General features: G+C 27.2%; 1 protein-coding gene across 1 annotated transcript in view; it reads right to left on the reverse strand.

Annotated features, from left to right (window-relative positions):
• The window catches only part of LOC145834412 (potassium/sodium hyperpolarization-activated cyclic nucleotide-gated channel 4-like), a 28479-nt gene extending 14558 nt beyond the window's left edge, over nt 1-13921 (reverse strand). Inside the window, exons 1-4 of the mRNA XM_082941841.1 lie at nt 13909-13921; nt 7304-7433; nt 3603-3737; nt 72-231 (exon numbers count right to left, since the gene is read on the reverse strand). Coding sequence (XP_082797967.1) covers nt 72-231; nt 3603-3737; nt 7304-7425 — 417 coding nt within the window. The 5' untranslated portion in view covers nt 7426-7433; nt 13909-13921. The remainder of the gene's footprint in view (nt 1-71; nt 232-3602; nt 3738-7303; nt 7434-13908) is intronic.
• Nucleotides 13922-15085: the final 1164 nt, after the last annotated feature.

The raw sequence follows: 15085 nt of genomic DNA on the forward strand, positions 1-15085 counted from the left end.
GGGCATGCACTTATTTTATGATGGTCTAATTTAAATTAACTTTTCTGGTAATAAAACAATCAAACTTGTACCTGCAGGAAATAGTCGATGGGGAGGCTGGAAATGATGTCCACCGCGAACCAACTCCTGAGATACCTCCTCCTGATCGTGGGAAGATCCAGGATGACCTCCTCGTCTCCCGAATCCTCGATGATGCCCGTGTGGAAGTTCATCAGGATGTCGGCAAAAAACCTTTGAAAATTTTTCATTTTAAATTGTTATAATATATATTTTTTTTTTCGATGTGGAAGTTCATCAGGATGTCGGCAAAAAACCTTTGAAATTTTTCTTATAATGTATTAGGTTGTTATAATATATATATATATCTATATTTAGGGTGCTTAGTTTTTTTTGTTAGTGAAAACATACAGTTATATTTTAAGCATAACTTTCTTTATTCCGACTAACGGCGTTTCACTGTTCTCAAATAAATTTAAGAACAGATCTGGAAATAATTCATAAATGTCTAGGTAAAGTGTTTCATATATAAAACTATTTGTATTTAAATACAAATTTTTTCGATGATGCTCGTGTGGAAATTCATTAGTGTGTCGGCGAAAACCCTGTAAGTTGTTTATACTTACTGAGTTTTTTTTAATTGTTAACCATGAAGCCTGTCAGCGAAAAAAAAACTGGTATTGTATTCATAAACATATATTTAAAATTTCAGTTTGTTACTTTAATTTAACACTTATAGAGTTCATATTTGTTTTCAATGATGCCCGTGTGAAAGTTTATAAATAAGATAGCTAAAAATGTTATAAAGTTTTCATATAAGAAATAAACATACTTAAATAGTTGTTTTACTAGTAATTTATAATACTGATTAAACTATTATTAACTTTTAATGACGACTTTATAGAAATACATTAGGTCACAAAAACCAAGTCAAATAAGCATGAGAAACGACTTTTCAAAATATCTGAATAAAGAAAGTTATGCTTAAAATATAACTGTATGTTTTCACTAACAAACAATGTAAGTTGTATTTGTTAAAGATAAAAGCAAAGCGGGACTGCCAACTGCGAAACGGGAAAAAAGCAAATTAATTTCATCAAAAATTTGTTTATGTGCATAAATCGGTTGCTAAGCATTAATTTCAAATTGCGTGCAATTTTTACGCGTTAAAATGCATTTGAAGAAAAATTCAAAGAAAAATATTTATTATTCAATTAGTTATACGTAATGTTTACTCGCTTATAAGGAAAACAAGGCAATGTGTTATCTGGGAATTTAGAATTGTGCAAATCATTAGCATGATGCAGCAAATAATTTTCATGTTGGCTGAATCAGAATATATTTCTAAAAATATTAAAATTATTATAAAACAATTATATTTTTCGAAAGCTTTTAATATTTTTAAAATTAATACTTTTGTCTCTAACCCAAATTACCCAAAAGTCTACAACTTTATTATGTTTAACTTTATACAGAAACAAAATCTACTGACAAAATATGAATAATATAGCTTTGAAAGCATTTCCCAGACAGTTTTTCCTTTACATTGATTAAAACAAGCATAACACGTTACAGTTATATATTTAGAAAAAAAAGTACTAAACAAAAAACCAAAGCTATTGTTAAGAAATAAAAACTTTAAATAATAATTACGTCACTATAATATTTTTAAAAAGCATATCCAAATCAAAAACAAAATAAGAAAGTCAGTTGGGTATTTATAATTAAATAGAGCTTATAAAGTTATTTTCAGAGGAATAATAGTACATTAAGGATTTATGTTAAACATAAACGTAAACAAGGTATTTATGTGTTTTCTAAATTCAGATATACACTTATATGTAAAAAAATGCAGATATACACTTAGCATATAATTACTTTGTTTACGTTTATGTTTAACAAATCCTATTTTATGAAACTTTGTAAATTTTATTGAACATAAGTTGTTAATGTGTTGTTATTCATTTGAAACTTGCGTTTACTTTTTATTTTTAACATCATACTTACATACTGTTTATCTGTAAACTTTTTAATGTTTTTCTAAAACCCAGTAAAATACCGTAGAAGAAAACTATTTGATTTAATTTACAATACTTCTGTGAATGTTTCATACTGACCATTGAAAAATGAGAAAATTTTTACTTTATGCTAATTATTAATGCTTTTTAATTTGAATCAAAGTCTATTTTGCATACTGCCATTGTCCGCAGAAAACAATTGAAAGTGTAAATATTTTGACCACTAAACCTTTTTAACTTTTACGCCAAGCCTCTATGACATCGATTGATTTTTGCAAACATTGAAAAATACAGAAGCTCTTAACACTTAACGAAAACTTTTAGTTCGTAGTATTAGCTTTAAGCAATTTTTGGAATAAAGCTTTCCGTAAAGGTAAAATGAGTTGGTGTGACTAATTATAAAACCTTTAGATATAACAATTTTATATAATGCATACAGAAACTTCTTGCATTATAAAATCTTCTTATCTTTTTTTTAGCAATAATTTTATTCTAATGCAGTCTAGTCTGAGTCTGGTAGGTTTAAGTGTGACTATCTTGTATTCGATCAATCGATATAACGAAAATTCCCAACGTAATTACAAAACTTTACAACTTTTTCGGTTTGAATAGAGAATAAAGTCTTTCTTTAATTGCAAAAACTATTATTTTGTGATTAAGTTAAATAAGTAGTTGGTAGTAAGCTGGTACATAATAAACTTATAAAGGTTAAAGGAAATTATAATTAAGTAAACTTATTAAACTTTACTGCTTAGAAATAACCATTATAGCTTTAGTAATTTGAAAATGTTTAATACAAAATGCGTTGAATTTAAAAACAGATTTAAACTTTAGTTTTTAATTAAAGACGTACCTTTCGTTTTTAATTAGAAAAAAGACTTGACAATGGCGTTGCCATCTGTAACCGCAGACTTTTGGGAAGGCACAAATATTTTTTTGAATTTTCGGTGAAAATCTTTTTCTAAATAACTTTTTATTATACTTTTGTAGTAGTTTTTCGTATTTTAAAACGGTATTTTTTCTACTAGTTATTGATTCTAAGCAACATTCACAACAAAAATGATAACCAAGTCATTGTTATTCTATAATTATTTTCACTAGATTTCAACTGTAGTTTTAATGCTTTTGTACAATTATAATTTTATTGCATATGTATATAGTATTGATAGTTTATGTTCATAAAAAAAAAACTATATACGAATATGTTTATTGAATAAATTCTAAGCTTTTATATATGTTTAAATAATTTTACATATCTATTATTTCGTAAAAGTTTAAATTTTTACATATTCAAAGACAGTCAGTTTTTTTTGATTTAAAACCAGTTTAAAAATCAACATTTTTAAAACTATTCGAAACTATAAACTTAAGCATTTGTTAACAAAGATCCAAGCTTAACAAACAGACTTACAATTTATTTTGTTATTTAGTTATTATTAACTCAATATATTGTTCAAAAAGCGTAACGTTTAACTCTATGTAAAGTTAATTGCTTATATTTAGCCTTATACTCTACTTACCGAGCGAGCTGTAGCAGTTTATCTTTATTTTATATTTTTTAATAATTTACACTAAATTGCAACAAACCAGCAATCGAGACAGAGATTGAAGGCGATCCATCCCGAATCGGTGGTGAGTATGTCCGAGAAGAAAGTGATAGCTATGGGGATCACGAACATGGACACTATGAGCAGGATCAGTGATACTATGTCCCAGTAGAACCTGTTAAGTTTATATATCTAAATATGTCTAGTTATAGATAGGGATCACGAACACAGATACTATCGAAAGGATCAGTGATACTATGTCCCAGTAGAACCTGTTTGTTATATATATATATATATTTAGTTATAGAAAGGGATCACGAACATAAATACTATCAAAAGAATCAGTGAAACTCTATCCAAGTAGAACCAGCTAAGTTTATATACATATATATAGTTTTATATAGTTTTATATATATATAGTTAAATATATATATAAATATACATCAATTATAGTGTATGGATGACAAACATAAGTACTGGCAAAGGGTCAGTGATACTATATGCCAGTAGAACCTGTTAAGTTTATATGTGTATAAGTTTTAACAATATTGAGACCTAGGATACTGGTATTATTTTAATTAATCAACAAAGTTAGATTTTGACTAGTATCTTTTTACTATAATAAGTTAGTTTTTAGGGATCTTTAAAACAGTTTCATTATAGATTTCAATGTGTTCACTGCTTAATTTTTGAAATAGAACTGAAAGATGTTATTAATAAGTTATTTAAGCAGACTTAAACCTTTCTTTTCTCAACAATTCAGAGTGCAAAGGTGAAGGAAAAGTTGTATTTGATGTTGCAAAGTCAAATTGCTTTGTAACTTATCATATTTCTATGACTAAGGTGCACACAATTTGATTAATACTATGAACCTACAACTTTTTTTTGTTTACATTTTGTGTACTCGTAAAAAGAGATTAAAAGTAAAAGATAATAACAAGTTTGTTGTTTGTAAATATTACAACTTAAGTTCAAATGCGGAAACCTTATAAAGTCAATAAAAAAGCTGAAAACATCGCATTATTAAAGCTTGTCATCATAAACTGTTAGTTATTTCAATCACTAACATTAATTATTAGGATAATTATTAATTATTAGTTATTTGTATAAGGATTAGTTATAAAAACTTGCCGTGCGCTTATCATCTAATAAAAATAATCAATAAATAAAATTTAATGAATGAAATAAATAGTAAATACAAGAATTTAAGTATGCTTTAGGTTTGTAAAGGTTAATGACAATTGTTTAATTAGTGTTGTATACTTTTTAGTAAGTTTTTATGATACGAGAAAAATGCTATCATAATTTTGATTATCTGAAGTCTCAGCGGACGGAAGATTCAAACGTTTATTAAAATTTTAAAAAGCCAACGTCAGTGTTCACGCAAAAGGAAGGTGAATATAAGAATAAAAATTTATACGAATAAAAATTTATACAACTACGTGCGTGAATAATTGGCTTGGAAAATAAATTAAAAAAAGAGCAGCCAACATATATAAAGTTTTAAATTTTAGTCGCTTCAAACGGCGGCATGAATAATAAATGAAAGCGAAGTTACCATCAGCCACCGTTAGGCTAATCATTTTTATTTCATTGACCGTAAACTTCCTGTTTGAAAAGTTTTTTATTGTATATCAAACTAACAGAGAACAAATACGTACTATAATAGAGATTTTTTGTTTGTTTATTGTAATTTATATGCATTAAATTCATAAACTTCTTTAGTAACAGTTTTGAAGCCTACTTACTATAACTTTATTCATTTTATTGAAATCAAAAACTTTTTCTCTGTAAATGAAGACTAAAGTTTTACTCTCAGTGTTTGTTTTGTTTGTTTAACTTTTTTATAGCTATTTGATTTTACTAAATTTAAAGAGTTTATTATAAGACTTTATTTTTAGTATTTAGATTAAGTATAAATAATGTCCTTTTTTTAACGAAAGCAATATCGTGTAAGTCAACTATAAAAATAGCATTTATTATGTTTGTTTGAAAATAAAGAAAATAAGGTGTATATTTCAGTATTAAAGATTTAATAATTAAACAAATAGTCTATATTATACCGGTTTAAACTTTTATTATAAAAATTGTTGTGGTTTTTACTCATCACATAGTTTTAATTATTCATAATTATTTTATTACAATTTTAACAGCATAAACGTAATAACCTTTAAAAGACGCGTGAAAAATATTCATGACGTTCTTTCCAAATATCAATTACTTTTATGAACATTTTTATTAAGTTTATAGATAGAAAGGAGTAATTAGCTTTAAATTATTTAGTAGGTAAAAATAGCACAACATAAATTAACATGTTAAAGTATGAGTTGAGTGCAAAGTTTATGCTTTAAACTGTATAATTTTTTAAGATTATACTCTATAAAGAGTTTATTATTTATACTTATGTACAAAAACTCTGCTAAAATGATAGCAATTTAAAATAACAATATAAACTAATGCTGATTTATATTCAATTTAAACTTTAATTTACTTTTTAGTTTACTACGCAAATCTAAGCTTTTACAGCTTTAATAAACAAAATTTGAATTAAAAACCAAAAAATCAAAAATAGTAACAACTCTAATCAGCTTAATTTTTGTGATAACACTTTGTCTCACGTTGCAAAAATGTTCAAAACAATTATAAGACCATATTAAATAAGCTAAAAATTCATTTCGTTTGTATTATAGCATTAATAGTTAAACAACATCTGTTTGGTATTACAAAAAACATAATAAAACATTTATCGAGATTATTGATTTTTAATATTGTTTACGCAACCATACTAAAGTATTTATTATAATTTTACTTAATAATAAATAAATTGCTTTCCTCATTGTTTAAAATATAATTTCATATGACAACGTTTTCAGTTTACGTAGTATTTTCATAGTAAGCGAAGTTTTGACGAAATAGGTCTTAGATAAAAAGCACAAACTTCTTTAGATGCATAGCAGATAAAAGACAACGTGTTAAAAAATAAATCTGTTATCTAGTAGAGAGTTGTACTGGGTAATTAAAATTCAAAATTTAAATTTTAACTTAATACTTGCTTTTTTATGACGTTTGCAAAACTACGTTGTAGTGTGAAGTGTTTATAAAGTAATAAAAGTTCGAGGTACTTTATGACGTATGTAAAATGAATTTATGACGCACCAGTGCAAAATAAATTCATACAAGTGTTTATGTCTATTGTAAAATAAGTAAAATATTCATTAAGCTAAAATAGATTGTTTCTGAAGCCTACATCTAACAACACAACATTTTAAACTTGCATTATATCAAAAAATTCTGTATAGATAACAATAATGACATAAAATAGATAAAGTAATTTGACTTTTGGGCAGATATTTAATGATTTGCCATAAACTTATTAAAAGAAACCGAGTAAAAACTATTAAAAGTTAACAGCGAATTTTGTATTTGTATATTTTAATAATTACGTGAAGTTTTATTTAGCTACTACCTAACACTTTTCTTTACCAGGATAATTTATGTTTAAAGATAATTCAGACTATGACACCATACCTGAAACTAGAATAGGGATGATTGAAGAATATTCCTGACTTTATCTAACTCACTGATTATTTATAAAAACTACAAACTATCTACATACTAAATATATAATTAACCTGAAGCTAAATAAATGACGAATTTTCCTGATTTAATCTGTTTTTTTTTTATTGCTTTCTCTTACTACATATACTAACATACATACGTACCTACAAACTTATGATTAACCTGAAGCTAGAATAGGGATGAATGACGAATCTTCCCGACTTCATTTGTCTTTTTTGCTCTCTCTGAACCGCCATCTCAGATCCGTACAATCTCACCGAAAATTTTGTGATCGGAACCGACATCGAACCTGCTGCGTGTCTGTGATATAGATAATATTATAAGATTAAAAAAATAATTTGTTTAGTTGTATATGTATTTTTTGTGATTAATTAAAATTTGGTGATCCAAACCGACATCGAACCTGCTGTGTGACTGTAGTTAATTGTTAAATATTCTTATTTATAATTGTTATTTTTTTAATTTTATTTTTTGGTGACTTCATAATATCTATACTGTCAATTTTTAATCACAAAAATTATAAATTTGTTAAACTGTTGTTTTTGAATTTTTCAATAATATTTGTTAAAACAAGAAAACTTCTCGGTATTTTAACAACGTTATCAAGTTTATCTTCATATTAAAGAAGTCAAGAAGTCAAATAATAACTGGCAAAGTTGCGTTTAAATAAATTTCTAATTTTAAAATATTTTATCCTTCATAATTTATATACAAGAAAAAAAAACTTACAAAAATTACTTTTTTTTCTTTAATACATTTTAAATTATCCTTAGGCTTAACTTTATTTTTGTTTCACACAACCTTTTGAATTAACACTTCAAAAATTGTTATAACTTAAATAAAATAACATACATTGATTCACTACTAGACGTAAAGTTGATATCTGTTTCTAACGCTTAGCTTCATTTATATTTTTAGACATCAAAACATAAACATAAAACAAACTTACAAGTAAAACTAACGCTAAAAACAAAGTTTACATGCAATATACTTCTTTCCTTGTTAAAATCAAAACACGAATATGAACATAGATTTTAAACAAAAGACTAATGATAGTATGTCTTCGAGAAAACAGTTTCTTTAACGTCAGCTTTTTTCGAAACATCCGTAGAAAGTATAGTTCAGTGCTAAAAATATAAGAGCATTGTGTCTAATTGCATTCATTTTTTTCTGTTATTTTGTTTCGATACTAATAGCTTTCAGCTTCAGACTAGCGAATGTTTAACTCAAATCTAAAATGTTCAATTATAAAATCGATTAAAACTCTTTTCCCACTCTGATTGTTGCGCTTTTTTAAAACCCTGTAGACAAAACGTTTTAAAAGCTTACTGAAAGTTTTGAAGCATTTCACGAATACTTCAGGCTTAGTTTTGTCTACGACTTTAATCTTAAATACATCTGTGCAAAAAATTAGCACATTTTTACAAGAATTCTGCTAGAATTTATTGCAAAAATCTTAGAAATAAAGCAGTGAAAAATAAATGAAAAAATCCTAAGTGCTTCTAATGCTTTTAACGAAGTTATTACGTAAATTAGAACAAATCGCAGTTCCATATGTATCTACTGCATTTATGAACATTTACTGTTTAGTATATTGTTTATATAAAATACAAGTTATGCAAGTTTTGTAGTTGTAATTATTAACTTTCAGAGTGCTTCGTAGTTTAAAAAACAACAAAAGGCTACAACTGTTAAAAAATAAAAATAGAACACTTTTTTTTAAATATAAAGCCATAAAAAGTTAAAAGAAAAAAAAAACAATTAATATGAAAATTTTCTTGTAATTGTGTTAAAACACATTTTACCAATTTAAATATAAACGAAACTGAAAATAGTTTAAAATACAAAATTTCAGATTTCTAAATACAACTTACTACATGTACTATCCAGAATTAAAGCGAAAATCCATGACAAACGGTTGAAGCACTAACCTTGCTCAAGGAGAATAAATAAAACTGGGAAAAGCTGCTGTGACTAAACTCTTGTAATTTTTTTAACTTAAAATAAAGTTGTTTTTTTACTGAAAATAGAAACAAAACTTTTTCTTACTCGCTCCTCAAGCTCGGCGACTCGGACATGACGATGGGGGGCTGCGACATTTCTCTTTCGAAAGTGTAAAAAAAAACAATTGTGACGTAACAACGCTGAAGTGACAAAATTAAAACTTGAACTTGTGTGCGTGCTTTTGTGTTTTCGCAAAAGCAAAATTTATTCAAATTTAAAATCCAGAGCGCTTTTGCCGCCGCGCTTTTTTCCTTTTTCTGCTCGTGCCCTACGTCACAAAGAACCTTCCGCAAGCTTCAAAGTGGGGAGAGGCGAGATTCCTCGAAACCCAATTAGTTCAATTCAACTCCCCTTGTTTGTACAATGCGGACAGCCGCAGCGTTTTTAACTCGCGTTGCACGTTCGGGCGAAACCCTACTTCTCGGATCACGACTCTCGTTTTTTGCGAGAACCAATTTGTCACGTGATTTACCACCAACCAATCACGTGATAAGAAAAATTCGACCCGCGGTCCAAGCCGCGGTTTGAGTGCGAAAAAGATTTTGTTCAGAAAACAGTTGACGGCAAATAAATGTGGGTTATATTCAAATAGTGTTGGTTTGTATATGAATAATTAAAACGATGAATAAATCATGGGAAACGCGTGTTAGTACGCATATACACTTGAACACTTTTATAGTTTTTTCAAATTGTTTTAGTTAATTTTTATTCATTTCATGTATATATACGTTTTAAACCAATATTATGCCTCGTTGTCAAACATTAATATGCAATTAATTCTTTTAAATATTTTTTTTCATTATTAAAAGCTGTAACTATTAGTAAACTAAATATTACTAGTTACTTCAATGTACATGTATTTTTAATTTTAGTTAAGAACTCAACTGGTTCAAAGGTTTGAGTTTTATCTAAAATAAAACATGTAATATAGTTGTTTTTTAATGTTTGAAACTGTCTGAACTAACTTTTAGCGTTTTGAAAATAGATTATGTATTTTATAAAACTTCTACTTTGCAGACTTTGCAAAAATAATTGAGTTTTATCACATTGTGACAATAAACATTCGTAGAGTGTAAGTCATTGTATTTTCAATTTAAAAACTATCAATATATTCAGTTATATCTGGTATAATTCTACTCAAAACGGTTTAGAAAGTTCTTGGTGTCATAAGAATTTAATTTAAGATTTACTTTAAGGTTTTACATACAATTTAAACGAACCATAAAACACTTTAGTGGTGATACTTGTAACATTCAGCCGAATAAGTTTAGCGTAATTATATTTACGTAGATTTATTTAAAATAAAATGCAAGAGCATTAAGTGCGATCAGGCAACCAATCAGTTACGACAACATAAATAATTAAACTTTCTAATACAAATCACATTGGGTTTGACCGGGTTTGTTTGTGTTCGCTTCATTGAGTTAAGGGTAGAGTGACGTCATTAAAACAAATTGATTTGGTCAAATTGAATTTAAAAAAGCATTTGCGAGGTTAAGTTTAAAAATACAGTTTAACTCTGAGATAAAAAATGTAAAAAGTTAAAGCGGGTTTGTAGCTGGTTCAAATAAGTTTGTGCGATTAAATTTGATAATGAATTGTATATTTATTAACTACAAATGTACTCACATGTGTTTAGAACAAACTCATTCTTATCAAAGAAAATATTTTTTACTTTAATTTGATTTTAATTACAACTAAGGTTTCTTTGTCATGTCGTCCAGTTTTTCAAAATGTTGCTAATAATTAAAAAGCGAAAAAAAAACTATGGCTCTATAAGTGAGCAAAACTTTGGAATTGATATTTTTAAAAGTTATCTTTAAACAACAATTCTAGTAAACTAATTTATAAATTTATAAGAAGTAAAAAACTTTTAGTTTTTATAAATATCGGCAAACAAAACAGGTTGTTTATATTTTTCTTAAATGTAGGTAACAGAGTTGTTTGATGTTCTTACAAGAATATCAACCAACAACATATTAAAAAAAATGAACAATAAATGGTAAATTATCGACTGATGCTTTCAACCGCTAGATGAATCAAAGAGCGCGATTTTTTGCTTAAGTTAAAGATCGTTCGTGAAGAAAACAAACCCTCACAACTCAATAGCGACATAGCTCGAAAATAATAAATTTATTTTGAATTTTTTTTTTAAACATGTTTGTTGTAAATAATTAACAACCAATTAAATAAATAATTAATGAAAATAAAATTACTTTTGAAAGCTTACGAGTTAACCGAAAGAGTGAAAATACAACTTTGAAATCCTAAGTAAAGTACATAGATATGTTTATCGAGGCAACAAAGTGTTACAAAAAAAAAACATAATTACCATTTTAAAAAATAATAAACATTTATTTACCAAAATTTTAGTTTATTAGTTAACTTATAATAAATAGTATTAGAATTTAAAAAACTTTTTTTTTCAGAAAAAATAGTTGCATTGTTTTTACTCAGCAATTCGTAAAAACACTAATAAAGTAATAAAAAACTATTTATAACAAATGTAGATTAATTTTTGTTTATGAAAAAATTTAAATTTTAACATGAATATCGAAGGTTGATTAGAATGAAACTGGTTTTATTAAAAAAATAAAACTAACAAACATAACTTTTATATTTTTAAAACTATTTTAATATTTTTAAAAAGGTATGAAGGTTTTATTTGACTATTAGGTTCAGCCTTAAATTGGGTAAAAAATGTTTGATGACTATATAGTATAACATAAAAAAATAAAGTAAAACACTTAGTATTGTTTACTTTTAAACGTATAAAAAGTAAAGTATTTAGCAATTAATAGAAAAGTTAATTAGTTTTTTCACCAGCATAAATATTTAGCATGTTTCAGATTTCTTTCAAATTTGTGTTCAGAACAAGACTTTTCACTAGTTTTAAATAGCTTAAGAAACAAAAAATATAAGAAAACACACATACTTAAATTATATTGCCACAAAAATATTTTAGCTTTGAACTTCTTGCGAACATTTATCGATTTTACGACAGACAACTCGAAAATTTTCTATGAAAATTCTTTATTTTTGAATGACACAAAGTTTATAGCAACATGTTTTATCTCATTTTCTGCTTTCTGTTTTGCATAAGAAAACATTTTTCTCAAAAAAAAAAAGATTTTAAGCTCAAAGTTTTAAATGAAAGCCACTTTTAAGTATTACAAAACTAAAAGTTTAGAAAAACGCATTTTCTAGGTTTACAAGTAAACCTAAAAGCTGTTTATAACGTCTGAGACGAGATAAGCAAAAGTAAATGTATTATTCAGACCGTAGTTAACGGATTAAAACTCGAAACATGTCAAGCATTTTTGGATTTCGACTTTGGTTTTGAACAGCTCTACATAACAACGTTTAGGCAAAGCCCTTCGGTACGAAATTATTCATGAGAAGAGTGAATTAAACAACTCGATCAATAAAAACTTTTCTTCAGTTCAATATATAATACTCTTTGAAGACATTGCAACATTTCTTATCGCATTACATAACAGTGTTAAATAAGGCAGCAAAATAAAACTAATTAAGTTCTAATTAAGAACATAAAGCTGTCACGTGCAAGTGCTTACAATTTGTTTTCCAAAAACAAGATTACTTAAAACTTTGTCTGAAAAACAACAATCAGGTCAACTTTCACAACCTTTTTTGAAAACAAACTGTATAAATTTTTCAGTACTTTACTACGAGGTTAAATTTAGATAAAACTTCTTAGGTAATCTTTAAAATAAAATGATTTTATAAAACAAAAATAAAAGTGACACGAAACTAAAACTTACTTTGTTAAGTTTTTACAATCTGCTACTCTGCTAGGCAAACAATCAAAATAGAATTTGAACAAAATTAAAAAATAAATTAACAAAACATTCTATCTTGTAAAAAAACAGATTTAATTAAAAAAATCTATTTAGCTAATTGTTATATTAATATATATAAATATATAATACTTTGATGTAGATATTACCTGGCGAGCGCCTGCAAGGCGACATGCTGATTATTCTCCTTCCTGAACAGCGGCATCTAATCAAAGCTCCGCTCAAACTAAAACTTTTCAGCAAGAAAACGCGCGCGAGTCGTGGCGCGCGCGAGCCTCGGACGAAAGTGGCGTTTTCACAAAGTGGCGCCACCAGCTCTCACGCGCCGCTTTCCAGTATCGATCCGAGCGTTGCAGCTGCTGCTTGTCGGTATTGACCCGAACAACACGAAGACTCGGTTTTTTATATCAACTTCCTCAAGACGATTGCTTTATCTGCTGTGTTTTGAGGTTGAATCGGAACGTCCCACGGATCGTTCGGGGTCACGTTAATAAGTCATCGGTGTACCAGGGAACACGGAAACACGGAAAACCTTTTAAACTCGCCGCTGGAACCTTCCGTGTTTTTGTTATCTTTCGGAAACAAATTAAAAGGTTCCACACACATCGCAGCTCGTGAAGAAAGCGAGTTATGTATTTTTTCCTTTCCACGTTCGCTTATCGCTTCCCGCAGTTTCATCTCAGGCGCGCAATAAGAAACTTATCACGCTTCAATCAATAAATTCATGATGATCACCTTCAAGTTTCCAATGATGATGATCACCTTCAAGTGCGATGTATTATTAAACAGTGCAATTTAGAACGAAACCTTTTTGACTTTTTTACTGTACTCGGATTAAAGCTAATGGCGAAAAGAGAGACTTGAAACTTTTAAACGAATTACAAATTAGCCTATTGATTTTAAGCAGGCTTCAAGTATGAAGCGAGCTAAATACATAAACTCCACTCAAAGAGCGCCGGAAAGAAAAACTTTGCTGTGAACTTTTTTACGCGTTTTTTAAAGATACTTTCCAAATTCTCGGCTACAAATGTCTGACCATTTAAAATCAAATCAACACATTATGTAAAAGAAAATTATAGTATACAAAGGTGAAATATTCCTTAAAAGCTACAAACGGTAAAATTAGTCTTTTGAGCTGTTTCATTGCGACCATAAACGCATGTTTTGCTACTAGTAATTTATCAACCAAACTGAATTAGTTTGTTCAGAAATTTTATCATTGAAAGTGCCGTTTCATATTATATAAACCAATAAATTTACATTAACATGTATTAAAACGAAAAACAAACTGCAATCCGATTTAAAACTTTCGTTCTAGCGCGCAAGCGAAAAGCTTAAGTGATTTTTTGCAACAAGGACAAAAATTCGCAGCGTGTAAATAGAAAACTCTGGCATGCTAAATTGAATATTTTATTTTACCACTAAAACATCGAAGCCATCCAGTTTGACACTTTTTCCCATTTTTGCGGGCATTTTTTATCATTAAGTTGGCACTGTGGCTACTTACATTGTATGATTATTACGTTTTATTTTTGTTTTTTGGATGGTTGTCACCAGGTGTTTTTTGTTAACAAGTTTTTGACACGCTCTATGCAAATGTGCCACACATAATTTGCTGCTTTTAGGAATTTTTGATATTTTATAAAAATATTTTGTCGTTATTTTAGTAGAAACTACTTTAATTAGTGGAGAAAGTGTTCAACTTAAATAACTTTATATTTGATGCAAATTACTAAACAGAAATCTATTAAAATAAACTTAGAAGTATGCTCTAGTTAAAAAAAAACTAATTAATTATTATTAATAAATAAATGAAAAATTAAAACTGTTTGATATAAAAAATTCTTATAAACAAAAAAGGTTAAGTTTAAACTGTTTTATTTTAACTTAAAAAACTTCAGTCAAACTTAAGTTTTACTTTTTTTATTGTTTTGTTTTTAAATATCATTAAAAAAAATAAAAAAATAGCTTGCTTTTAAATTTTTAAATAGCTTCAGTCTCTTAAATATGATTAAAAAAATCAAACAACTTACTTTAAGGTTTAAAACTTTAACTAAGGTTTTTTACTATTATACATTTGTTTCTATTAAGTAAATAACTCTTCTTTACATATATTACAATT

The sequence above is a fragment of the Thalia democratica genome, chromosome 1, assembly GCF_965202585.1.
Source record: "Thalia democratica chromosome 1, ktThaDemo2.hap1.1, whole genome shotgun sequence".
In the NCBI taxonomy this organism is placed as follows: Eukaryota; Metazoa; Chordata; class Thaliacea; order Salpida; family Salpidae; genus Thalia; species Thalia democratica.